The sequence below is a fragment of the Canis lupus genome, chromosome 30, assembly GCF_003254725.2.
Source record: "Canis lupus dingo isolate Sandy chromosome 30, ASM325472v2, whole genome shotgun sequence".
In the NCBI taxonomy this organism is placed as follows: domain Eukaryota; kingdom Metazoa; phylum Chordata; class Mammalia; order Carnivora; family Canidae; genus Canis; species Canis lupus.
Window position 1 is genome coordinate 10,775,916 of NC_064272.1, and position 23,973 is coordinate 10,799,888.

The following is a 23,973-nucleotide window of genomic DNA, read 5'->3' on the forward strand; positions in this document are numbered from 1 at the left end:
TTTTGCTTCAGTGGGCCTCATCAAATACTGATTCTAGAGCTGAGTGTCCTTCTAACAACCCAGCATGCAGCTCCTTGAGTTCTTGAGGTCATCTTTTGGATTGCTACAACTGCTGTCTCTCCAGCTTCCCTCTTGTAGCTGTCCTGATTGTAGGGGATGAGAAAACCTGTCTCCTCTTCCTTAAGTGGTCTCTGATGAAGAAGGGGAATAGCCTTTGGCTAACTCCCTTTCTTTTCATCTTAGAATAAACAGGTTCCATAATAGGCTGACAGTTCCGCTATCTTTACACACTCCAGAGTGCAGAGTTGTCTCTGAGAAGATCTTGTTGGGTCAGGGTAGAAATTCTCTTACATCTGTCAGGAGAAAGGGTATTCTCCCTAAAACTACCCATTATCTCTTTACTTTCTCAGATGGAAGGAACATTTTTCTCTTTCCAAGGCTTACTGTCTGGTAGTGAAAAACAGGAGCTGGTTACTCTGTCAATCAAACACTAGGCTCAAGGATGTGGGCCCAAAATCACTAAGTATGGCCCACATCACAATGCCCCCAAGGAAATGGCTTCTTGTTTCAGGTTCAATGTCTGCCTTTTCCATTCTTGGCTATCTCTGATACTCGTTGCCTTTGTGGCCAGTGTCAAGAGAAGCCAGTCCCCTTCCGTTGCTCTGAAATTGACCCTGACTGCTGCAGACTGAACCAGATTCCCAGCTATGTAAAGTCTGACCTAACTAGGGCTGATTAGGGAGTTTTTCAGTTCAGAGGTAGCTTCAGAAGCCCAAGGGTCTCTTTTAAAAGGTGACAGTAACCTTTCAGGAGTAGTGAGTTTCATTTGGTTCTCTTAAATGCATAGCTCTATGTACCAAGGCTGCCTGCCTGCCTGCTTGCCTGGCCTGCTGGAGCCCATTTCAGCATAGGTACATTTAAAGATTCTCCAGAGAAACAAACCCTAGAATCTGGGTTATAAACATTTGGGTTGGGGTGGCAACAGCAACCCCCTGTTATCCACCTGTATTCACCATTACCACACCATCAGTATATTTGCTACAGCTCTCAGCTTCTGCTTTTAGGAGCTCCTTATGGTTCTAGTTTTATTTTGTTTTATCTTAAATTTGTATATTTTAAACTTTTTAAAGTGCTTTCATTTTACCTTTCCACAAAGTTGTGAAGGCAAGAGGTTATAGAACTTGCCTAATGTCATGTGGTTGGCTGGTAATGGCAAAGGCAAAGACAGACTCCAAGCCTCCTTTTGTTTCCTGATGCTAATGATCATGTAGTTAGATTCTGGGCCAGGATGAATTAAGTCTGCAGCCTACACCTACCTTAGATTTATGTCCCAATTGCCCAAGAAACTATAGTGCAATAATATGAAATTAAGAGTCTGCCCCTTATTCCACAGCTCTTGATGCGTGCGCCTTTGATCTCTCCCCCCTCCCAGTTTTTCTCCCTTATTCCTGTATTTGCATAAGCCACACGAGGGATATATAGCTGGTAATATGTAATGAGTCCCTGATAAAATAGAAACCTTTAGGCCCTTATCACACATGTGTTGGCTCAACTCTTCCCACCCACTCCTCCACCTGGCTTCCTCTGGAACCTCAGCCCCTACTGCATAGGGCTCCTCATACCCTTTCTAGAGGCTGTCTCCTCACAAAGACAGCTCTGACCACCAGATCATCCAAAGTATGACCAGCTTAGCTGCCAGAAGCTACTTAGTGTAAACTTAGCTTGGCCTACAATTCAGCCCTAAGCTTGCTGGGAAAGAAGAGAGGCAAAGCTTGTTACATCAGAGAGAACAAACCAGAAGGACATCAGAAACCACATTATAGTAAGTTCATGCTCTCAGTAAATAAAATAATGGATATGTATGCATTTCTAGTAGATTGCTTGACAGACAAAATTACTCAGTAAGTGTTAGTCTTCTGTTCCCTCAACAAACCTCACCTATAAGGTTATTATTCCTATGTCAGGCCAGTCTTGTATAGAACTTCAGGTTCACTAGAAACCACCACCCCTTCATCAAACCCGTTATTCTGGGATGGACAGGGTGGGTACGATGGGTGGGAGCTGGCAGACGGCACACCAAAACAGTTTTTTTTTTTTTTTTTTTTACCTTGGACGTGTTCCAGCTGATTCCCTTGCCCAGAGGGGGATCTCTGTGGGCCGGGGGGCACAGTGGTCAGGAGCCTACCCTGGAGCCGGGGCCCCATCCTCAGGATGCGCACACTCAGTGGCCGAAGGCAGTGATTAGTCAACCGGAGCTGAACTCGAACTCTGGTGTGAATTTTAATCAGACTCTTCCCCATGGTGGCTCAGGAAGGCAGGTAGTTCTTCAGTGGAAACCAGCCAGGCAAAGGAGATTCAGAGGGAAAGGGTAGAAAGCCAACTAGGGACAAAGGATTTTTGCTGATCTCATGCCATGGCAGCTCCTTCACAGTGCCTCCTGTGCTGGAGAGAGAATGTCAGCTCTGCGAGACAGAGGCAGGCTGAGCTTCAGGGAAGGAACAGCTCTGATAGGCTAATGTTATCAGGGACTGGATTCAATAGTCAGAAGCACTTAGAGCCATAAAAAGTAACAGCCTGTGGCTGTTTTCCGGAGGCCCGTATAAGGACCCCAGAGGCTAAGGTACAGAGGGAGAGAATAATCCCACACGGTAGGGAGGATCACACAGTGCCAGAAATGCAACATGTGAAGCTACAAAGACATTGGGCTTTGGGTTGGGTGTCTCTAAAGTGTGAGGTGGCAGCTCTAGGGCTAGAAATGGGCTGTGTCCCATCCACTGGGCTGTAAACAGCCCTACTGCTGAGTGGAGCCCTACAGGGTGCAGTGGATAAAAGGGATCAACACACCTGAGCATCCTCTCTGGCCAGGCCTGTGTTATCAATATGTGGTATCTTGGCATCTCTAAGAATAGAGGGGAGGGCCAAACAGTGTATAGTCATCTTTTTAATAGTCCCAGCTCATTGGAATTATATGGTTTCATTCAAATTGTAGTATTATGTTAATGTTTTTTGCAATTTTCCCATTGCTTTTAGAAGTAGCAAACAAAGCTTTCCATCTGGAAAAGACAAATAGTTTCTGTGATGTTAATTTATGTGCCATATGGACCACAGGAAAGACAGTTGGTGATGGAGCAAGAACCAGTTTCAAATGTCCATAACTTTCTGGGGAGTTTTGGTGGTTAGTGCCCTTCTTCTGAGGCCTCCATCATTTCCCTCTGAGCCCTTCCCTATCTGGTTAGGTGTATAGTAGGGGGTCAGCTGTGTTTACTGGGTGAGATGGTGTAGCTCAACTCTCTGGGAAACAACCTGTTCTTTATCTCCCTTGGTTTGATAATCCCTGCAGTGATAGACCCACTTAAATGCTAAGATCAATCCTCCCACCCCCCATCCAAACCAGATGTCCATCTACCTCTCCTCACTCTGAGCATGTTAGTGTCATTCCCGGTGAGGCAGTTCTCAGCTTCTTCTACCTGTGCCGTCCTGAATCTAATGGGTTCTGGGCTGAGGGCCATGACTGGGGATGAAGGCTGTTCCTGTCTGCTGGCAGCCTCAGGCATTGGGTGTCAGTAGTAGATTGGCTTGCAGAGTAGCACATAGGAACCTGCTGTGCTATAACCTGCCAGGCGTGAAGTTCAGTGGGGGCTGAGATTGTGAGGGTGTGCCTTGGCCCTAGAAGTCTTCTCCAGTAGCTTCCTTGGTGGCCTTTTTCTGCTGCAACCTCTCCTGGCATATTACAAGCAAAGAGGACTATTTCAGATGCTGAGGAGTCTACTGATGCTACAAAAGGAGGTTCTGGGAGGATGCTGGAGGCACAGCCAGAGCTGGTTGGGATCTGAGGCAGCTTCATAGCTTGTCTTAGGAGAGCTCAAGGACTGGTTTTCCACTTCTCAGTTGTTTTGCTAACCCTGCTTGGCAGCTACTACAAATGAGTTGTATCCCCACATGGACAGCCTGTCTTCCCTTTTCTGGGAATGTAGGTTTTACTGGATATTCTCCCATATGCTGGAAAACAAATGCATGAGGCTCTTCCCTATACCTGTATTAGTGCCAGCTTCCTCCAGAGGGTGGCCTTTTCTCTGAGAGGACAGCTGTCCTGACTTTTTACAGGAGCTTTGGGGTGAACCTGGTGGCTTCAGACCTCAGGATGGATGGGAAGAAGGGCCACAGGAAGAGGAGAAAGTTGTTTCCTCAAAAGAGAAGACATTCTGCTTTCCTGAGATGAACACCCAAAAGAAGAGGGACAATGAGAGCTATGCTCAGTTTTCCTGTTCAACCTAAGACCGGAGCAAAAACCAGGGGACTATGTCTGATGACAGACCTCAGTAACTTCATACTTTGCATCATGATTATACTTCATAGTTCATAAGGCACCCTTCCACACCCACACCCCACTCTACACTGGGGGCAGCAGGCTCAGAGAGTTTAAGCAACCTGACCTAGAAAGTATATGGCAGAGCTCTGATTTCAATCTCATCTTTGACTTCCTGACCAGGCCTCTTTGCACTGTGCTTGCTGCCTGTCCAATAAATGCTTTAATCTTTTTAAAGTACTTCTGTGTACATCAGCTTCCTCACAACCTATGGGGTATGCAAGAAAGATATCCCTGTTTTACAAATACAACAACTAAGATACTCAAATTATTAAGGTACCTGAGGTGGTTGCCCAGCCAGGATTCTTAACCCCTGGACTGTAGTTGTATACCAGGCTTAGGTAATGCAAAGTCAGTGACACATAAAATCCTAAACACAAACCCATGATCCTCAACAGGGAAGTAGCAGAATCAGGTCCTTCCTAACCTAAATGGTTCTTTATTTTCACTAATCAGCATTCCCACAGAAAGGGCAGAGTCTTCCATTTTCCAGGACAGATTTGAAGCAAATCTGCTGCTGTTTGCTGCAACTTGAGATCTTCTGAGGTCCTACAAAAACATCTTTGGGAGTAAAAGCACTGAACTTTATACCTGTATCTAGCCTGTGGGGCAGGGGTGAGTCGATGGCAGTGAGAGAAATATTCTATGAGTCTTCTAACAATATTAACTACCCAGGGACTGGAGAGATATCAGGCTCAGCTATTGCACTGTCTAGTGAAGATTCATAGACTTTGTCTCTTCCCTGCCATGACCCACCTCCTCCAAAGGGAGGGTGGGGAAGACAGAGGTGGGACATGTTAGATTTATTTCCTGAGATCATGCTAAAGAATTCAGATAGCAAGAGGACATATTGCTCCCACTAAAACAGGAGATAGTAGCAGCTGTTGGGATGCTTCAGAACTAAGTTTTCATTTCTTGGTTAACTGCCTCAGCTACCCTGATCATTTAAACTGTGGAGACTAGGATGATATGAAAAATAAGTGAAAAGCCTCTTGATGGAAAGCAATTTCAGAACTGCATGGAACCCGGTAGATGCAACATAACGTAGTCTCCCGAAGGTCTGGCCCAGCACTCAGATCTAAACTCCTTCTTGGACTATAGCTCAGCAGGGGCTGGGTGGGATTACCCTTTACCTGAGATGGCAGCTTGTGTTCCCAACCATTGCATGAAACTTTCTCCCTTCCATTGGAGAAAGGTATTCCTGTCTCTAATGGAACTTCTTTTTAAGGTCCCTGAGAGGAACTGGTCCAAGTCAAAATTTAGGAACCCCGTGGTCATCTCCAGAGCTTATTTATGCTCACCTTCCATGATGGAGATGTGAACAGCTCTTCTCCGGGTCCTGGGGACGCTGCTCAGCCTTGGGCCATGGGTTATGGAGGGACAGCTGCGGCTGGGAACCATCCCTGCTCTGAGGTTAAAGAAAAAGAGAACTTTATTAATTCAGTACACAGACAGATGTGGTAAAGACTCAGAGTTGTGAACTAGCTGCTAGATTTGCCTAGCTTTGGTAAGTCTTATTTTATTTCTTTATTTAAAAAAAATTTTTTTAATACCTGCTTTTTGTCTTTAATCCCAAGATCCCAGTTAGACACACTGCTTCAAACTTATCTGCCACCTCATACCCTACACCTACCTGGACCTTGCTTTTGCAGCATTGGTACCATTGGTCTCTGGGCAGGTTTGTCAGCGAGTAGAGCCCCAGCATAAGCAGTACTATGGAAAATGCGCTTGAAAAATGATATAGCAGCCTCCTCTGACTTCTGATCGAGATTGCTGGTGGCAGGGGGTGCCGTGTGAAGGTGGTAGTAATATTCCCATTCCCAGAGATCAGGCTGGTTGGTGAACCCTAGCTGTCTTGGCCAATCATATTATTTCTGGATCTTATTAGGTATAGGAGATATGCATGATGTATAGTTACACATGAAGCAAGGATCTCAAAACTATTTTAGACGTAGTGTGATAGGGCTGTGGAGCTCTCCCTGGCTTTCTGTAATGGTTTGATTCCAGAACCTAAGGAAATCTTGCAGTTTGGACATGTCCTCCATGGCCTATGACCACTTTCAGGATTTAGGAGAACAACAGAGTAGTACTTAGGATGTGGTACTGGGTACTATGCCCTACCTTGTGTTCCATCAAGGCTCAGAGATACCGAGATACCAGGGTCATACTCTTCCCTATGCCTTTAGCTGAAATGGATCTCTTCACCTTCCTGCCGTGTTCTCCTTCCCCTTTTGTGAGCCAGTGTGTTCAGAATCTTCATAATACTGAAACTGCTGCATTTTTGGAGCTTCTGGGATCTGAGCAGGAACTGGTTTTGGGGGGAAGTCTGTGGCAGCCTACCTGTGTATTTCTGGTGGCTCTCGTTTGATCTTCGCACTTGACTCCATTACTTCCTTTGCAACTCGGCCACTATAAATAGTACAATAAAACAAGCAGCAAGGGATGAGACAGTCTTCTAGCACTGGGCTCCTGTCTAAGATTTCAGATACTTGGATGAACTGGAAAATGGCTTCTTTGGCCCGGCCCTTCCCAATGTTTAGGTCACTAAGAAAGGCTTGCTTGCTGGGGTAAGTTCTAAGATGTCCTGACAGCTTATCTTAGAGAGTTCTCTATCTCTGGAGTCTTTGGGATCTTCTATTTTCATTTAGAAATAATTTCTCATTGTCCGGCATGTTCCAGAAATATTGCAAAAAGAAAAAAAATCCTTACACAGACATGAAAAGAATCACTGCTACAGTTCTTATTTCACTGCTACTGTGAGGGCAGAAGAAATCGTGAATGGGATAGGAGACAGGAGAAGTGGATGGAAACCTCAGGCTTTTTTGAAGGTTCCCAGTTGCTTTGTTTTCAAGGATAAGGACCGCTGAGCCACTGTTCTGAAGAGAAGGGTCTGAAAAATAGGTCCATAACAGTTACTTACTGTCACTATTTACCTGTATCGGAACCGGCTCCCTTTAAAGAATAAATTGCTGCTGGACACTGTGCGGACTTGGCTTGACTTCTCCAGCCTGCAGCAAGGCAAAGTCCAGTGTGACACATGGCCTGCAACTGCCTCACAGGCTAAGGCAGCGCATTCCCAGCTCCTTCCAAAGGCTACTTGACAAAACTCTTCAGGAAAAGGCCCCTCACAAGCCCAGCTTGTCTGAGTTTCCTTTAGGACCTGAGAGCTTGTTCACAGCCTTAGTGCTGGGGACATTCATATTGAAACTCATTTTCATGTCAGGAGAGTGAGGGTTCCCGAAGAGTGCCTCATGGGGCTCTCCAGGGGGACTGAAAATAAATGTTAGGTATGGTGGTCTGGAGGAATAATAGGATATCACTCATCAAATCTCAGGCCACTCGTTAGCTAGTGTGGGCAAGTTTCTTTTCCTTTCTTAGCTTTGGTCGTCTTATCTATAAGATGATGGAGCTGGACTACTTGACCTCAGGAGTCCCTTCCAGTCCTAGTATTTGATGATTCATGTCCATATCTTGGGTAATTGTGGGTGGAGAAGAGAGTACAGGCTGCCTTTCCTATTTCATCTCCCTCTTGGAGATTCATATAAAGTATGTTGTATTAAAGACTCTGAGAAGTCCTGAAATGAACAAACTAGCTTAACTTTAATACAAGGTCCATCATTTGAACTTGGAATCAATCCCCTTCTCCTAGTAAGCCTATTAACATCACTTTCAAGGCTGTGGACAGCTGATGTGGAGGCTCTGTCAGGCCATGGGCACTGTAAAATATCCTCTTAGGTGACTTCTCTGATCCCAAATGGCCCTCTCAGAAAAGGAAGCTGGGCAGAACTGCCCCGAGTGAAGCCTCCAAAGACTTGACTCAGCTCACAGCATGCCCTGAGGTGCCTGCAGTGCAGATCTAGACAGGAACCGATCTGGGTCTGAAGCCTCTGTTGTGAGCAGGTCACTATTTAGGGAGCTGTCCCCAAAATCCATGAATAGCAGTTCTTGGGAAATACCATCCTCACCTGTCTTAGGGCTCTGTGAGGCTTTAAGTTTCCTGGTCTTCTTGCCTAAGCATGTCCTTGAGTCTGGCCTGGCTCCCTTCAAAGTACTAGGCCAAAGGCAGGGCCAGGAAGCTGCACGTGAAAAGTGCTCAGAGTGATACCAGAGTGGCTGCTACTAAGACTTGGCACAATTGGGGATCTGTAGGCTAGAGGTTCTTAACACTTAATAAAGAACATTAAATAATCATTGGGAAAGTGAAAAACAGTCTCAGTTCCCAGTGTGGATGTTGGTAGGGCTAGCTGGGTATGGGGATTTATTAATGGAAAGACTCAGAAACGGAGTTTGGTCATTGGTGCACAGTTCTGTTCCCATGACACAAATAGAAAAAGGTCTTCAGAATGATGCTGACATGTTTTCTTGCCTTTCCTTGGAGAGCTAGGGACTGAATAGGAGGGGAATTTGACCATGTGAAAGTCTTTTTCTCCTGAAGGAGATGGAAGAAGCCCACTCAGGTTATAATTCAGGCTGCCCATTCAGCTCATCCCTGATTCTGGTATCAAATGCATAGAAATTATGAAGCAAGTCAGAAAGCCTGCCTGAGAAACAGACTCTGGGGCTGCGGCCCTAGAAGAGGGAGGACCAGATCTGCCAGCCAGCATCACATAGCAGCCAGCATGCAGCAGTCTTTTCACTGGGGAGGAAAATGGTGCTCTTCCAGCTCAGAGCAATTCTGCTCTCTTCAGGATCCTTGAGGTTACTGGAGGTAGACCTATGGCCTGTCAGAGGCGGATTATACCACAAACTTTGTCTTATATTGTCCTGATTAAGATACAGCTTATTAAAGCATAAATCATTGTATACTATTTTTAAAATGAGACCAAGGGTTTTAGTAAAACATCCTTTATCTGGCATCACCCCAGTTTCTCAGTGGGCTATTTCTTTGTTCCCTAATGTCTTTAGAACCACTTTCTTAATCAAAGCAGCACAGAATCCTCATACTTTACAAATCCCATGGTAATCAAAATTCTTGCCTTTAGCCCAAAGCTGGCTTCTTAGTAACAGATAAATCCTTGCCCCCCCTTCCTGCTATCCTGTTCAGGCTCCTGGGCACTTGGTCTGTTACTGGCAACACTTCTGGCAGTGACACATCAGGAAGGGCTGGCATTAACCCCAGCTCAGCACCAGGCCACCCACTGGGGAGCAAGCCCCAGAGTCTCTCCAAGGCTTAGAGACCTCCTCTGGCCTGCGCCTGCTCCTTCATGGAGCTTTTCGTATTCTGGGCATCCTATGGCTCCGAATGGCTCCACAGGGCCAAATTGGTTCAAGTCAGGTACCCAGGGGCATTTTTAGGCCCAACCCTTGCCCTGAAAAGACCCCTAACTGCCCTACCACTTTTAGCTGTCCAAGGATATCACAAGGTAGACCCCTTGGACATTTCTGCTGAAACACATTCCTAGACCTCAGCTATGTCCCTCCAGGGAGTACAGATATCCAGAAAAGAGTCTGAGTTTTATAAGGAAGCCCAGCCTGGTCATCTTAGGTCTACTTTCTCAGTATTTCTCAAACTTTCCTGCCCATTATTCTAAAAGTAGCTTTTATGACTCTGACTCTGATAAAGATAGTTCCCATCACATGTGTTCACTCACTTGTAGAAGGCTTGGTTCTCGATTCCACATTTCCAGAGGTGCTTGCAGGCTTCTGGAGTTGGAGCAAAATATGTGAGAATAATTTTCTTTTCCTACAAAAAATCCCACATAGAAACAGCTGAGTGTGGGTGGAAAAGCGAAGGGTGAATTAGGCCAGGACACTGACCCCTGGACTGAGAGCTCCCCAGGACTGCAGGAAGAGGTTTCAGGTTGGGGCTGCCTGGCTAGTTGGAAGAGAAGGCCACTGGTGGTAGAGCTCAGTTCAGTGAGTAAGTTCACACCTGGCAGGTCCAATCATAGTAAGTCTTAGCTGGCACAAATTGAAACAAGATTTAGCCTTCACTAGAGAAAGTGTGACTGTCATCTGGAGTTTTTTTACCTTTTTTTTTTTTTTTTTTTTTTTTTAGTTTTTTACTTTAAAAAAATTTCTTTTCTTTTTGGAATTTTCAAATAGAAACAAAAGAATCTTCCCTTGTCTGCATTTCCTGGAGGTTTGGAACCTGTGGATGTCACCAGCATCCCTGAGGAAAGTCCTGGGCTCCAGGGCCTAGCCACTTCTCCATCTCTCACCTCCAGGTCTTGGCTTATCATTCAGGTGGCGTAGGTTCTACCTGGATACACCACTTTGGTTCAGTCCTGGTCATCAGGAACCACTCAGTGCCCCAGCCCTCCCTGAAGAGAAGGATACCAGCACTCACCTCTTTCTGACTTACATACAAATAGAAAGTCTTTCCTTCAAATTTCAGCTTGGTCACTTCATTCCTACAAGCACAAAGAGAGCACCTGTCACCTTGTTGCAGGCTGCTTTTTCACAGCTAAGTCTTGTAGATGCACAGCCCACCCTGACTGGAAGGGGCTCCAGGCACAGACACAGTTTAGCCAAAATTAGAACCGAAACAAGACAGCAGCGCAGTGGACTTAGAGAACAGTTGCTGAAACAGTTCAATCCACAGTTTTCTGGTCAATCACACTATAATAATAGAGTGATAGGAAGATTTCGGGCTCATCAACAGTGGCTGTAAAAGGGAAACATTTGCATGGGAAGTGAGTCTAGGTTGAGTGGTCCCGGGCCATTTCAGGATTTGGTTCATAATACAGGTGCATAATCTGGATGGGACTGTCAAATATAAGATGCCACAGGTAGCTGATGAGGCCAAAGTTCAAGATACAGCAAATAATGAAAAAACAATGCAACCAGGTTCTGAGGGAGTTGAGTCTTTCAGGTGACTGTGCCACTGGATGGAAAATGCAGTTTAATGCAAACAAATGTCAAACGATCTCAGGGAGGGGGGCGGGGCAACATACCAAAGAGAGAGAACAGATTACATGGAACAGTCATGCAGCGTACTGACCAGGAAAGGGGCTTAGGGGTTTTTGTAGAAAAATCCTTGAAGCCACCAGCCCAGTGAATGGCTGCAGTAAAAGAGGCAAACAGGATACTGGGGTACGTCACCCGCGGGACAGACACAAATCAGAAGAAGTGACATGGTTACTGTACATGGCACAGCTCAGACCTCACCTTCACATACTGCTCTCAGCCTTGGTTACATTTACAAAGTGGAAAAATGACCGGGGCCTTAGGTGGATGTCCCTGAGAGCCAGAGAACTAGGCCTCAGCATCAGTCACTCCTTACTTCTCTTCTATTTGCCTGACACAGCTGCCTTTTGGATCCTGAAGGCCCTTCCTCACTAGGGGTGGAGTCCTTATTTTTGTACCCAAATGGGACGCCCACGGAGGTCTGACCATGCCTGTCTGCCTCTGCTTGGCTCCTCCCTCTTTGCAATTTCTAGGGAGATTTTCTTGCTATCCTAGGAAGTAGCAGAAAGGTAGAACCGTGTACCTCATTTCCTACTAGATAAACTCAGGGGACCGAGGGAAGGTCACTTGTTTCCTAGTAACATGGCTGGCTCAGGATGAGAGCTCACAATTTCTGACCACCGGTTCTGACCTAATACAAGCACATGATATTCCTTCCTTGTTTGATTCCCTCCCAGTCTCTCTCATACACATACAGAATACAATAAATATTAGTTGATTAATATGTAAACAAATACACTAATCATCTAGTCTTCAACAAGCAAGATAGGAAAGTAAGGAGGATTCTGTTGGAAGTGAGGTTAGGTTTACATCTATTATTTTAAAATTGAGACACAGTGAAAAGGAAACTTACTGAAGAAGTGGGATGTGAGAAAAGCCACAGAATGAAAAGTGTTGGGGAGAATCAAATGAGCATCAGGGCTTGTGGATGGGAAAGGATACTCTAGGGACTGCAGGTCCCTGTAACAGTTGTGTTCTACTTGTTTCTAACTACACATGCCCTCTACCAGGGGGTCTCATGAGGCAGCTACCCTGGTCAGAGTGTGGGCCGGGATCTGGGCCCTAAACAACATCAGAGAACCCAGCTACATCCAGGAAGCAAGTGCTCCTTACTGGGATAGGAGTGGTCTGACCCTCATTGTCTTTTTCTGAAAAGTATTTTGTTGGACAGGAGACCTCAAACCCTCACCATTGTAACCCAAAAAGCACAGTGAGTGGGCCAACTTCAGAAGGCCTAGCAAAGAGGTGTGCCTGGTTACTCAATGCAGCAACCTGCCTTGTGAAGTGGCTATTTTCCTGGGGGATGGGACCTGACTGGTCGTATCTGGGGGGAATTTTCACTAGCACTCTGGTTGATGATCATATTTTCAGTCCGCACATGAGTAATAGGGTTGGAAATTGGAAAGGTGGTGTTTGTTCACAAGCTCAGTGGTGGAGCTGAAGAGGACATAAGAAGATAGATGCCCTGCAGCACCCCCAGCAGAAAGCTCGCCAGGAAACCGCTTTGTCCTCAGATTTCCCATAAGCTCTTCTGGAGAAGGCAGAGGAACCAAGACAGGAGCAAGCTTCCCCAACTGACCTCTGTGGGGCAAGGTAAACCATTTGTCCAAGCCAATGGGAGGAATTGGCCAGCTTAGACTTGGCGGTCTAAGGCCGAAAAGGTACAGAAATCACAGAGGCTTAGTAGAATATACAGCATGTACTGATGAGGCTTAAAGATGTGTGCAGACCAGAAAAAGGGCTTCCAGGAGAGCTAAATATCCATCAATAAGGCAGTCTGTGCTGCATCAGCTCCTGGAACCATCCAGAACAGACCCCAAAATGCCAGGGTGGAAAGGAAGCAGTTCAGAGTAGCTTCAGCTGAGGCAGTGGCTCTTGCCTGCTAAAAATGGGAGTGCGAGAAGGGAGAGGGGAAAAAGGGTGGGGATGTGGCTCCTGGAGGCTGAAGACACCTGACCCTAAAGAGGGATAGGAGAGAGAGCAAGCAGCATCTATGCTTATGCAGGCAGTGCCCAAAGTGGATATTGGCCTGATGAAGGGATTTTTTTTTTTTTTAAGATTTTTATTTATTTATTCATGAGAGAGAGAGAGAGAGAGAGAGAGAGAGAGAGGCAGGCATTCCATGCAGGGAGCCCGACGCGGGACTCGAAGCCGGGTCTCCAGGGTCACGCCCTGGGACGAAGGCAGGCACTAAACCGCTGAGCCACCCAGGCTGCCCTGATGAAGGGATTTTTGTCAGAGCTGCTCAAGGATAACTTCTGTCTGCCTCAGGGGTGAGCCCTTCATTAGGCCAGGGGGTAAGGGAGTAAGCACCCATGCAGACGCTATGGTCCTCAGTGGGGGGACAGTCCCAAGGACTCAGTTCTCATAGAAACTCTGCTTCCCTAACATTGGCTCCAGCTCCGGGTCACTTATCTTACTCAGAAATCAACCCCCTATACTCTTTCCCTCTGGAGATGCTGTTGGCTCTCAGGAACATCCCTTTGGAAGAACAGGACCCCTACGAAGAGACCACTACCTTGATCAGTTAATCATTATGGATGCAAGGCTTTGGAGAGGGCTCAGAACCATAACTGCCTAATCACAGACAAAGGACATGGGAACCATAGCCCTCCCCAGCTGGTGATGTATAAAAAAATCTGTTTTGGAAATGAAGATACTCACCATTTAATGAAATGGACTCTCTTGTTTCCTTGCAGAACAACAAACCCAAAAGGAGTGAAGGCCAGAAATGCAGCATTTCCTGACACATCCTGCAATAAAGAAGTACCTCTTATCATGGTGATGCAGGCATAGAGGTGAAAGGCTGAGAAACCTTGAAAGGTTGTTCATTGGTGATACAGGGTTAATACACGGCAGTAGGGTGACAGGGGGAAGAGCATTTGGAAATTAACAGGCAAGCTACTTACCTTACCTAAGCCTCAGTGCCCTTAACTATAAATTGTAACCAATCTTAGAAGGCTGTTGTGAACATCCAAAGAGAATAGGAAACCCTCACACATTGTTTGTGGGATTGTAAAATGGTGCAGTCACTTCATTAAGCAGTTTGGAAGTTCTTCAAATTGTTAAACATATATAATATGCTATTATATGACCTAGCAGTTCCATTCTTAGGTACTCACAAAGACTGAAAACCCATGTTCACGCAGAAACTTGTACATGAGTGTTCATAGCAGGATTATTCATAACAGTCAAAAAGTGTAAACAATCCAAATGTGCATCAACTGATAAGTGAATAAAGTGTGGTACATTCTATACAATGGGATATTACTCAGCAGTAAAAAGGCATGAAATAGTGATATCTGCTAACATGGATGAACCTTGAAAACATTATGGTAAGTGAAAGAAGCCAGTTACAAAAGATCACATGTTTGTATGATTCCATGTATATGAAATGTCCAGAATAGGTAGATCCATAGAGACAAAAGATTACTGGTCACCCAGGCTGTGGGGAAGAGGGAATGGGGAGTGACAGCTTTTGGGGAGATGAAAATATTTTATTATTTTTAAAAGATTTTATTTATTTGACAGAGAGAAAGAGAGCATAAGCAGGTGGAGTTCAGGCTGAGGGAGAGGGAGAAGCAAGCTCTCTGCCAAACAAGGAGACTATTGTGGGGCTCGATCCCAGACCCTGAGATCATGACCCAAGCTGAAGGCAGACACTCAACCTACTGAGGCAGCCAGGCTCCCCAAAATATTTTAAAATTAGTGGTAATAGTTGCATAACTCTATTATTAAAACTACTGAATTACACACTAAAATGAAGAACTTTATGGTATGTGAATTATACCTCAAAAAAACTGTTCATCAGAGAGAGTTCATCAGTTATTATTATGATGGCCTTACTTCCTGGGACTTTGTACAAAGTTGAGCTGAAGAAAAGATAAGAAGCAACCACCCAAGTGGAATAGCCACCATCAATCCTATGGTGCCTGAAGCAACAAAGTGGCTGGCCTGGCCACCGGTCACTATCAGTTTGTAAATACCAGGCTTGAGGTTCTGCCAAGCAATTCGAGGAGGAGGTCCAGCAGAAACTGTAGGTCATTAATCCTTCACATGGCAAAATGAACTCCATGAGAGCCAGGCTGGGGTGGGGCACAGAAAGCAGATTGATGGATTGTGTTGTCTCAGAGGAACTTCCTTTGAGGGCCTCAGATGAGGCTCTGTCAGAGTGTCTATATTCAGGTGGCCAGAAAATTATTCCAGGATACTGGTCAAATGTACATGTAGGATGTTTGTCTGAGCCATACTTTATGTGGTGTCATGGGGTCAGGGTCAGGTACCTAGTATGAGGCATCCAAATGGGAGCTGTGGCTGTCAGGCTCTCCTAGTCTCTCTCATGTTCACTATATGCTTCCCTGGCACACATCTTCAGCCTGACTAGGTCTAAGAATAAGAACAGTGGGGCCTCTGCAGAGCCTCATGAGCCTTGCCTCAAGGAAAAAATGCAGTTTTGTCTTAAAACTATCTCTTAGAGTCAGGGTTATAGGTGTGAGCATATGGGCCCAGGGAATAAACGATATGCTTTTCAAACATTTCCAATTAATATATTGTTGTTATTGTCCTTTCCTCAGGATCTGTGATGATCCTGACACTTGGCTGCAAGCACGGTGTCCTTCAACCCAGGGGCAACAGCAAAAAGCTGTTTAAAAATAACCTGAATAGAGATACTGTGAAGCCATGGGGCTGGTACTCCTCCTGCCTGTCATCAGTGCTTGGTGGTGGTTATTAATACCTGAGCGCCAGCAGTGCACAAAAGCATCGTCCCCTGTGGGGGCACAAATGCTAACCCAGCAGGCTAGCCTCTGTTGGGGGAGAATGCGTGGCAGACCTGGGTGAGGGAGGGCAGCCTGCCACGGATGGAGGGTGGGCACTGGGAGGGCTCCACTCAATGTGCAGGCAGGACCCAATGAAGTCCAGAAACTGCAGGTTCAGAAAGACAGTGACTCGAGAGTGGAAACCTTACTTTATTTGTACTCACAGAACAGGCCCACGGGAAAAGTTTATCAGATGAATGTGTAAGACAATGAGGTAGGCCAGAAGGGCTCCGGGGGAAATACAAATGTGAACAAAAACAAGAGGGGAAAGCACAGGTGCAGCAAAGGTGGGGAAGGCATCTTACAGTGTTCTGAGAGACAGGAAGGGCCTAGAAAGAATAGGTGGAAGGATGGAGAGGAAGGGGTCAGGTGAGCAGAGGACTCTGGGTGGCTAGAAATAATGAGTTAAGAGTAGGGAAGGGAAGCAGTAGGGTGGGCAGGGAGGGTCCTCCCTCTGCTTCTTGCACCTCCAACTCCTGTGGGCAACAGCAGGTCAGCAGAGCGCCTGCACCATGATTGTAGTGTTTGGGCCCTGTGTCAGACCACTCAGGCCCAGGTTCTGGCTCTGCCATCACTGCCTACGTGACCTCAGCTATGTCACTTCATTTCTCCGTGTTTCAGACTTCTCTTTGCAAAACTAGGGTTGATAATATTATCTACCCTTTAGGTTGTGCTTAGTAGGCACCCAATACATGCTAGTGGTTGTGCTGTTCTTATTGTGAGTTGGAGCTTAATACAAAATCTTTTTTAAAAATGTAGTATTTTAGTATTTTTCCTGATGCTGACAGATTTAAATTTTGTTAGTTAGGAAATGATGTGGGAAGTTGGTGTAGAAAGGGAGAAGTCATTTGTTGTTAGGGGCCCAAGGAGTAGGGGGATTTGAGGTGAAAGTGAAATGGGTAAAAGGGAAAGGAGATGGAGGCCGTAACAGATCTCTGAGAGTTGTCCCAGTGACAGGCCCCTCTAGCCAGAGCACAGGGCAGAGCAGGTCCTCCCACATGCTGGGCAGCACTGGCCAGGCTGCCAGCACTGCATCTGCACTGTCTAGATACTCAGGGCTGGTGTCTGGGTGAAGGCAGATGTTGGAGTTAAATGAGAACAGCCTCTCTTGAGCAGGTTGGCTGATTCTGAGCAAGGTACAAACTGGGAATAAACCCAATCAAATGCCACATTGTTCCAGTAAGTAATAATAGCACCTTGAGCAATCCCAGTCCAGTCTCTTACTTGAAGAGATCAATTCTCCAATCTGTTTCCAGTGCAACAGTTGTGGAGGAAGGCTGATGCAAAACCTGGCACCTGGGTGTCTAAAGGGGCGAGGGCAGCTGGGATGTTTGCTGTTGGTCTCTGGCACATGAGGACCAGGACTCAGAATGACAGCAAGACACCTCACATCTGCACCAGCAGGAAAACAGGCAGCCACACTGACACCTTCTCGGGAACCTTGCCAGTTTCTTCCCTCTAACATGTCATTCTCACGTGAGCCTGCCCTTGGGATTTGTGTGCAAGAGAACAAATTATGTGACAAAAGAGAAAGAAATGAGGACAAGGAGAGAAGTGACATAGAAAATGGTAACCTGTTCCTTAGATCTTCCACCTTATCAAGCTGGGAGGGTATCTATCCTCTCTGTCCCTTCCATCCTGATGAGATCAGCACCCTCAGGACTGAACATTAATGGATCTGAGAGGTGGAATAAAAATTCAAGTCTGGATGGCCCCACAGCACATATCCCAGCCCCCAATTTACATCCGATAATGGCCTAAAGTATAAATACTTTATAAAGTAAACTAAAGTTCATTTCTGCTATTTGTTTTCAGTTTTTCATCCTTGTAGAAAGAGCTTCATTCTTGGTTTAGGACCCTACCCAAAGGCAGACACTTAACTGACTGAGCCACCTAGGCTTCGGAACCTGTTTTAAAAAACCTGAGGGAAAGGGCGCCTGGGTGGCTCAGTCAGTTAAGCTTCTAACTCTTGATTTTGGCTCTGGTCATGATCTCAGGGCTGTGGGATGGAGCCTGGTGTCAGGTTCCATGTTCAGTGGGGAGTCTGGTTGAGATCCTCTCTCCCCTCTCCCTCTGGCCCTCCCTTGTTCATGTGCACATTCTCTCTTTTTAAAATCAATAAATGCATGTTTAAAAGAAAAAACCTTAGGGAAGAAGATTCCACATGCTCTTCCACACACTTACTGCCATCCCTGAAAGCTCATAACTAGGAACCTTTACATGAGGTCATTTATGAAAATCACCCAGTTTCAATATACTTAAATATGGTCATAAGAAACTAGAGTAGAGGGGAAGCCCCGGTGGCTCAGCGGTTTGACACCGCCTATAGCCTAGGGCGTGATCCTGGAGACCCAGGATCGATGGAGCCTGCTTCTGTCTCTGCCTCTCTCTCTCTCTATCATGAATAAATAAAATCTTTAAAAAAAAAAAAAAGAAAGAAAAGAAACTAGAGTGGAAATTAGGAGGCAACTCTATAAGGAGCCTTGGCATCACCCCATTAAAGATCAGAAATGGAAATCCTGGCACATACTTGCCATTTAAGTGGCTTTAGTCAAGTTCTTCATCTTAGCAGTAAACTTGCCACTCTCCTCACAACACAGCCATCAGGGGCCTACTTGGGGATAAGGTCAAGTTGTCGCTGATCAGTCAGGTGTTTTTTTTTTTTTTAGTTGCTGCTCCTTTTTCTGTTTCTCTGAGGTCAGGGATGACTTATCAAGATGGGGAAGGGGTTATTTTTTTAGAGAAGAGTGTAGGTGACTTATTATGAAAGTAATGATCCTATTTTAAAGTCAGAGGAATGACAATTTTATTTGTATGGTTGCTTTAACCAAGATCCTGCTGAAATCAATTTTTTCCTGGTCGTACAGAACAGACATAAAGCTGCTTGGTGAACTTAACGTTAAATTTTTCTCATGATTTCAGTGGTACCATAGGTTCTCTATCAGAGTTGTTAGTGAATCCTTCTTTCTTCCTAAATAAATGCCATCTCCCCAGAAGGAAGACTGTGAAGGGTAACTGAAAAAGCACAGCATTGAGACTCAGGCAAGTCTGGGTTTGAATCCCAGTAACTCTGGACATGTTAGTTGGTCCCTCAGAGGCTCAGTGTTCTTAAAATGAGGACAAGAACAGTTTGGCAGGGTTGTTGTAAAGATTAAATGAGATATATATGTAAGTGTCTGGCATGTGCAGGCTCTCAAAAAATAGCACCTTTATTTAGACTTGTCATAAGGCTGACTACAGGATGGTGTCTGTGATGGGTCTGACCACTCCATAAACCTCAACAGGGCAAGAAGCCACAGCCTGGGCTTACAGGAGATCCAGGGCAAACAACCAGTCCCAGCACCCCCTGGAAGGAACATGATGGTAGCTCCTGAGGTTGGAGAGGTGTCAGAGTTGGGGAATACCAACACTGGGCTGCCAGTGGTTAATTCCATTCTCCTTCAGCAGCTCTAGGCTTGTTCTGCTGGGGGCTCCTATCAGGAGATGGGAGCTGAGGGGCCATGCAAAGAGCTCAGGATAGCTTGTGCAAGTTCAGAGCCTGGGTATTACTGTAAGCCAGCCAGATACTGGAGCCCTCTAGCTGTCCCACCCAGAGTTGGTAGGATCTCCTCTTCTTGGTCCCAGGGCCAGACAAGGACACTCTGGGCAGAAAGAAACCATCAGTGTAGACAGGAAAAATAGCAGCTTCTTAATCAGTCCAGGAGAACAGAGCCCAGCTGAAGTGTTGTTCTGCTCTCATTTAATTATCAAAAAGATTCCTCTTCTTCTGTCCTCCCTAGGGCTGCGTGCCCCAGATTCCCTGGGCCCAGTAATTGCCTCTCTGTTAATAGAAATCATCGGTATTTATTACACTGAGTGCTCCAGCTTATTTCAGCTCTCCTGTAGCAACATTAAGGCAAGTGCTTGGTAGCATATCACTAAAGTAACCCTACTTAGTGACAAGAGTAAAGGCTCCTGAACTGTCCTTGCTCCAGAAGGCTGAGGAAACCATGATCTGGAGCCCCGTGAGACGACCTGAGGGGCCATGTGTGGGGTCTGCAGCAGGGCCTCGACTCTGGAGCAGCAAGAAATACAGGGCCTGGGAACAAGGGAGTGGAAGCCCAGTGAGATGACCGCTCCTACTTTCTCCCCAGAGGGAGTGCCTGGGGGCTTTTGTTCCTTATAGATACATAACAACGGCAAGTGACCGGAGTTCAACGTGGTCTACTACTTGGGCCCTTATGAACTGTGGCCTCCTGGAGTTACCTATAAACTAGGAAGTGTGGGACGACTGGGTGGCTCAGCGGTTGAGCGTCTGCCTTCGTTTTGAGGCATGATCCCAGAGTCCCGTGATCAAGTCCCACATTGGGCTCCCAACAGGGAGCCTGCTTCTCCTTCTGCCTATGTCTCTGCCTTTCTGTCTCTCTCATGAATAAATAAAATCTTAAAAAACAAAAAACAAAACAAAACAAAAAACTAGGAAGCATAACATCCACCTCCCAGGGCTGGCATGAGGATTCAATGAGAAAATAATGTGAAAGGACTCCAGTGGGCCTGCCATGGAAAGCATGCCACAAATGTCTCCTCTCTCCTTCCTCTGGGGGTCAGTGCTGTGAGGATGAAATGAGGGATTGGGCCTCACACAGTGCCTGGTATGAATAGGGGTTCCTTCTTACAGCCTCTTCAACCTGTCTGTCTGATGATGGACAAACTCCTCAAAGATGGGTCTGAGCCAAGAGCCTCAGAGGCCTAGAGTACACATGGACTTGGGCTGGACACTGGGCTGGCTGCCACTGTAGCTTCCAGATCCACTCAGGCAACCATGGAGAATTGTCCCCCATCTCCACTCAGTTGTGCTCAGGTTCACTGTCTACCACTTGCCCACTCCATGTGCTATCAGAGGACAGCCTTGCCCAGGGACCCAACTCTGAAAAGGCAGGATGCTCTGTGTGGCCTCAACCAGACTGGGCAGGTTTGGAGGTGACCTGGCACCTTATGATGAAGATCACTGGCTATGAGCAGCTATGTCTTTTAAGGTCCTGAAATGACTCAGCAGTTCGTGGAGCCCAGTCACTGAGTACCCTCTCTGTATTTTCACATAGATGAAAGCAAGATGCAGAGCAGGCTATGAAGATCCCAGAAAGCCAGAGATCAGTACTGGAGCTAAGGCTAGCTGACTCTGGAACTCTCTTCAGTTCTATGCAGGCCTCCTGCAGATAGTATACAAGCAATCCATGGAGGTTAAACTATATCTGTCATACAAGGGCATTATTTAGTAAGCTTCACTAGTTCATTTGTAAATAACCATATATCAAGGTTTTTTTTGGTATTAACAGGCATGAATGTGTTTCCTGACAGTGCTGGCCCCTAAGAACACAGGGGTTATCTGGCAGTAAGTTGTTCTGGTGGATAGAGAACTGTGTGGGGTGGGAAAGGTGACCAGGATTTCTGAGTGCCAGAATGTTCTCAAAGTTCATATTTGAAGTTTCAGCATCAAATTCTATGCAAGAACACAAAGTACCATCACTTCACCAAGAGGTCGCGGGAAATGCAGCTCTACCCCTACATTACTGGGTTTGTTTCTTTCTTTTCTTTTCTTTCTTTCTTTTCTTTTCTTTTCTCTTTTTCTTTCTTTCTTTCTTTCTTTCTTTCTTTCTTTCTTTCTTTCCTTTCTTTCATTCATCTATTCATTCACTTATTTATTCATTTTTAAAGATTTATTTATTTGAGTGGCAGGCAGAGGGAGAGGGAGAGAATCTCAACAGATTCTCGGCTGAGTGTGGAGCCCAACACAGGGTCACTCCCATGACCCTGAGATCGTGATCTGAGCCAAAATTAAGAGTCGGTCACTCAACTGACTGAGCCACCCAGGTGCCCCTCTATTCTGTTCTTTTAATTTTTGTTGGAAACTTATGGTGTCTCCTTGTTAGGAAGAAAAAGATCAATGTCCTTCCTCCCTCAGATTAGTTTGAGAATCAGCTTTACTGGTGGTACAGGTTTCCAGTAGTGGGGAGAGGCAAAAATCTGGAGAAACTGAGGCAGAGACTAGGAGTGTGAAAGCAACAGGGATGTAGAGATGAAGTAGAGGGACAGAGTCACAGAGAGGGGAGGAAGCCATGTGTCTTCACTGTTCTCTGTAGTGACTGTGGCTGCTTGAGCTCTTCTCCAAAATGCCAGACACATGAGAGCAATTACAGAGGTTTCCTCTGGGCAGAGCTTCCCTGGCTCGTTCCTGTCTCACCCTCCCAGGCACATAATGGAATTAAATGCAACTCCACTGCAGTTCCGAGCAGTGACTTATGCTGCTACAGTCAATAAACCTCGCTCTTGGAAAGAAACTAGATTACAGGTCAGGGAAGGGTGGGCAGTCTGCTGAGTGGCCTCTGATCATTCCTTGTGGGGGGCCTTCCACATTCCTCTCTTCATTTCCACCAAATTACCCATTGCTGCCAAAGTGGTGCCCCAGCTTTGGATTTGTTATTTAGATTGACTGCTTCGGACCCTCTCACATTGATGTGGCACCACAAAATTATGCAGCATGGAACCCAGAGGAGTTTTCAAAAGAAGAGACTTTTTTTCTGGCATCTGTCACTGAAAGAACCAGTCAAGCAGATCCTGAAAGTGGCCGATGCAGGCATGTGCTCAAGGTCAGCGCAGTCTCCGACCATGAGGGTCTTACCTTACACGGGTGAGGGTCCACTCCGTATGTCTCCAGGGTCTGTGCTTTTCTTAAAAAGTTCAGCTCTGATGTTGCTGGTGTTTGGCCACTAGAATAAAGAGAATGAGATGATTTCAGGGTTTCTTGTTCTCCTAGATTCCCCTGCAGTAAACTCCCCCCTTAAGAAGCATTCAGGGGGTGGCTCGGTCCGTTAAATGTCTGACTCTTGATTTCAGCTCAGGTCCTGATCTCATGGGTCCTGAGCTCAAGCCCTGTGTCAGGCTCCATGCTCAGTGGGGATTCTGCTTGAAAGAGTCCCACCCTCTTCTTCCCCACTCACTCACACTTTCTCTAAAATAAATCTTTTTTTTTTTTAAGTATTTCAGGAAGTCTTATACTCCAGTTCTTCCAAAGACTTGTTTCCTGTGTGGAGTCAAAAACTTGAATGTCTTCAGATTGAGGCAGGCTACATAATGACTGAATGGAGACAGGAGGGAGTGGTGGTGACTGGCAAACTGGGGAGTGATACCCCACTGAATGAGGGCAGCTGCTCTTTAGCTCTGAGACTGTAGTATGACTATAGTCATACAGGAATGCAGGGCCCACCATTGCTAGATGTGCTTTTAAAAACAAGGCAGAGATACTGATTTTTATGTGGTATTACACAATTTCAGATACTATAGGGTCAAATAAAGCACAATTATAAGCTGGCTGCGGGCCATGGATTTTTTGTATGTGATCAGCTCTAGACTGAAATACAAAGGGGCCCATATATCTTGCTGGTGCTGCCAACGCTCTTCCTTTACTAAAAGGGAACATGGGAATGGAGGGTGAAAAGACAGCAGGAGATAGTGCTGAGTTCCCCCAGACTCCACAATAGCTCCTTTTGTGCACAGGGTGATGACTATGCAAAGAAAACAAGCAGAGAAAGGAAGAAAGCAGCTCCGATGCTGAGCCATCTGAGGAAAGGGCCTTTAGCATTATTGCATTTGCAACTGCCTGTTAGCAGGTGCTTTCATGAGCTCCACACAGAACCAGTGGCAGTGTCACCTCAGGCGCCCTCAGAGTCCAGAGCCCTGGTGAAGCAGACACACTCCTACAGATGTTGGGTTGGTTTCGCTGCAAGAGGGGTGGGCAGTTTGTCAAGTCCACAACTTGATGGCGCTGATGGCTGGTGGGCAGGAAGAAAACTCCGATGGCTGGTGGGCAGGAATTCAAGGCAGAGCGGGGAGGAGCAGGCCAGA

General features: G+C 46.1%; 1 protein-coding gene across 7 annotated transcripts in view; it reads right to left on the reverse strand.

The window, feature by feature from the left end:
- Positions 1-23,973, reverse strand: part of FRMD5 (FERM domain containing 5) — a 316,738-nt gene that overhangs the window by 4,187 nt on the left and 288,578 nt on the right. For 6 of the 7 annotated variants that reach the window (XM_025472965.3, XM_025472967.3, XM_025472966.3 and 3 more), the window contains exons 7-13: positions 22,751-22,838; positions 13,940-14,028; positions 10,656-10,719; positions 9,958-10,049; positions 7,300-7,374; positions 6,707-6,775; positions 5,668-5,774 (exon numbers count right to left, since the gene is read on the reverse strand). In XM_025472965.3, coding sequence (XP_025328750.1) covers positions 5,668-5,774; positions 6,707-6,775; positions 7,300-7,374; positions 9,958-10,049; positions 10,656-10,719; positions 13,940-14,028; positions 22,751-22,838 — 584 coding nt within the window. The remainder of the gene's footprint in view (positions 1-5,667; positions 5,775-6,706; positions 6,776-7,299; positions 7,375-9,957; positions 10,050-10,655; positions 10,720-13,939; positions 14,029-22,750; positions 22,839-23,973) is intronic. The other variant, XM_049104098.1, reaches the window with a different exon arrangement.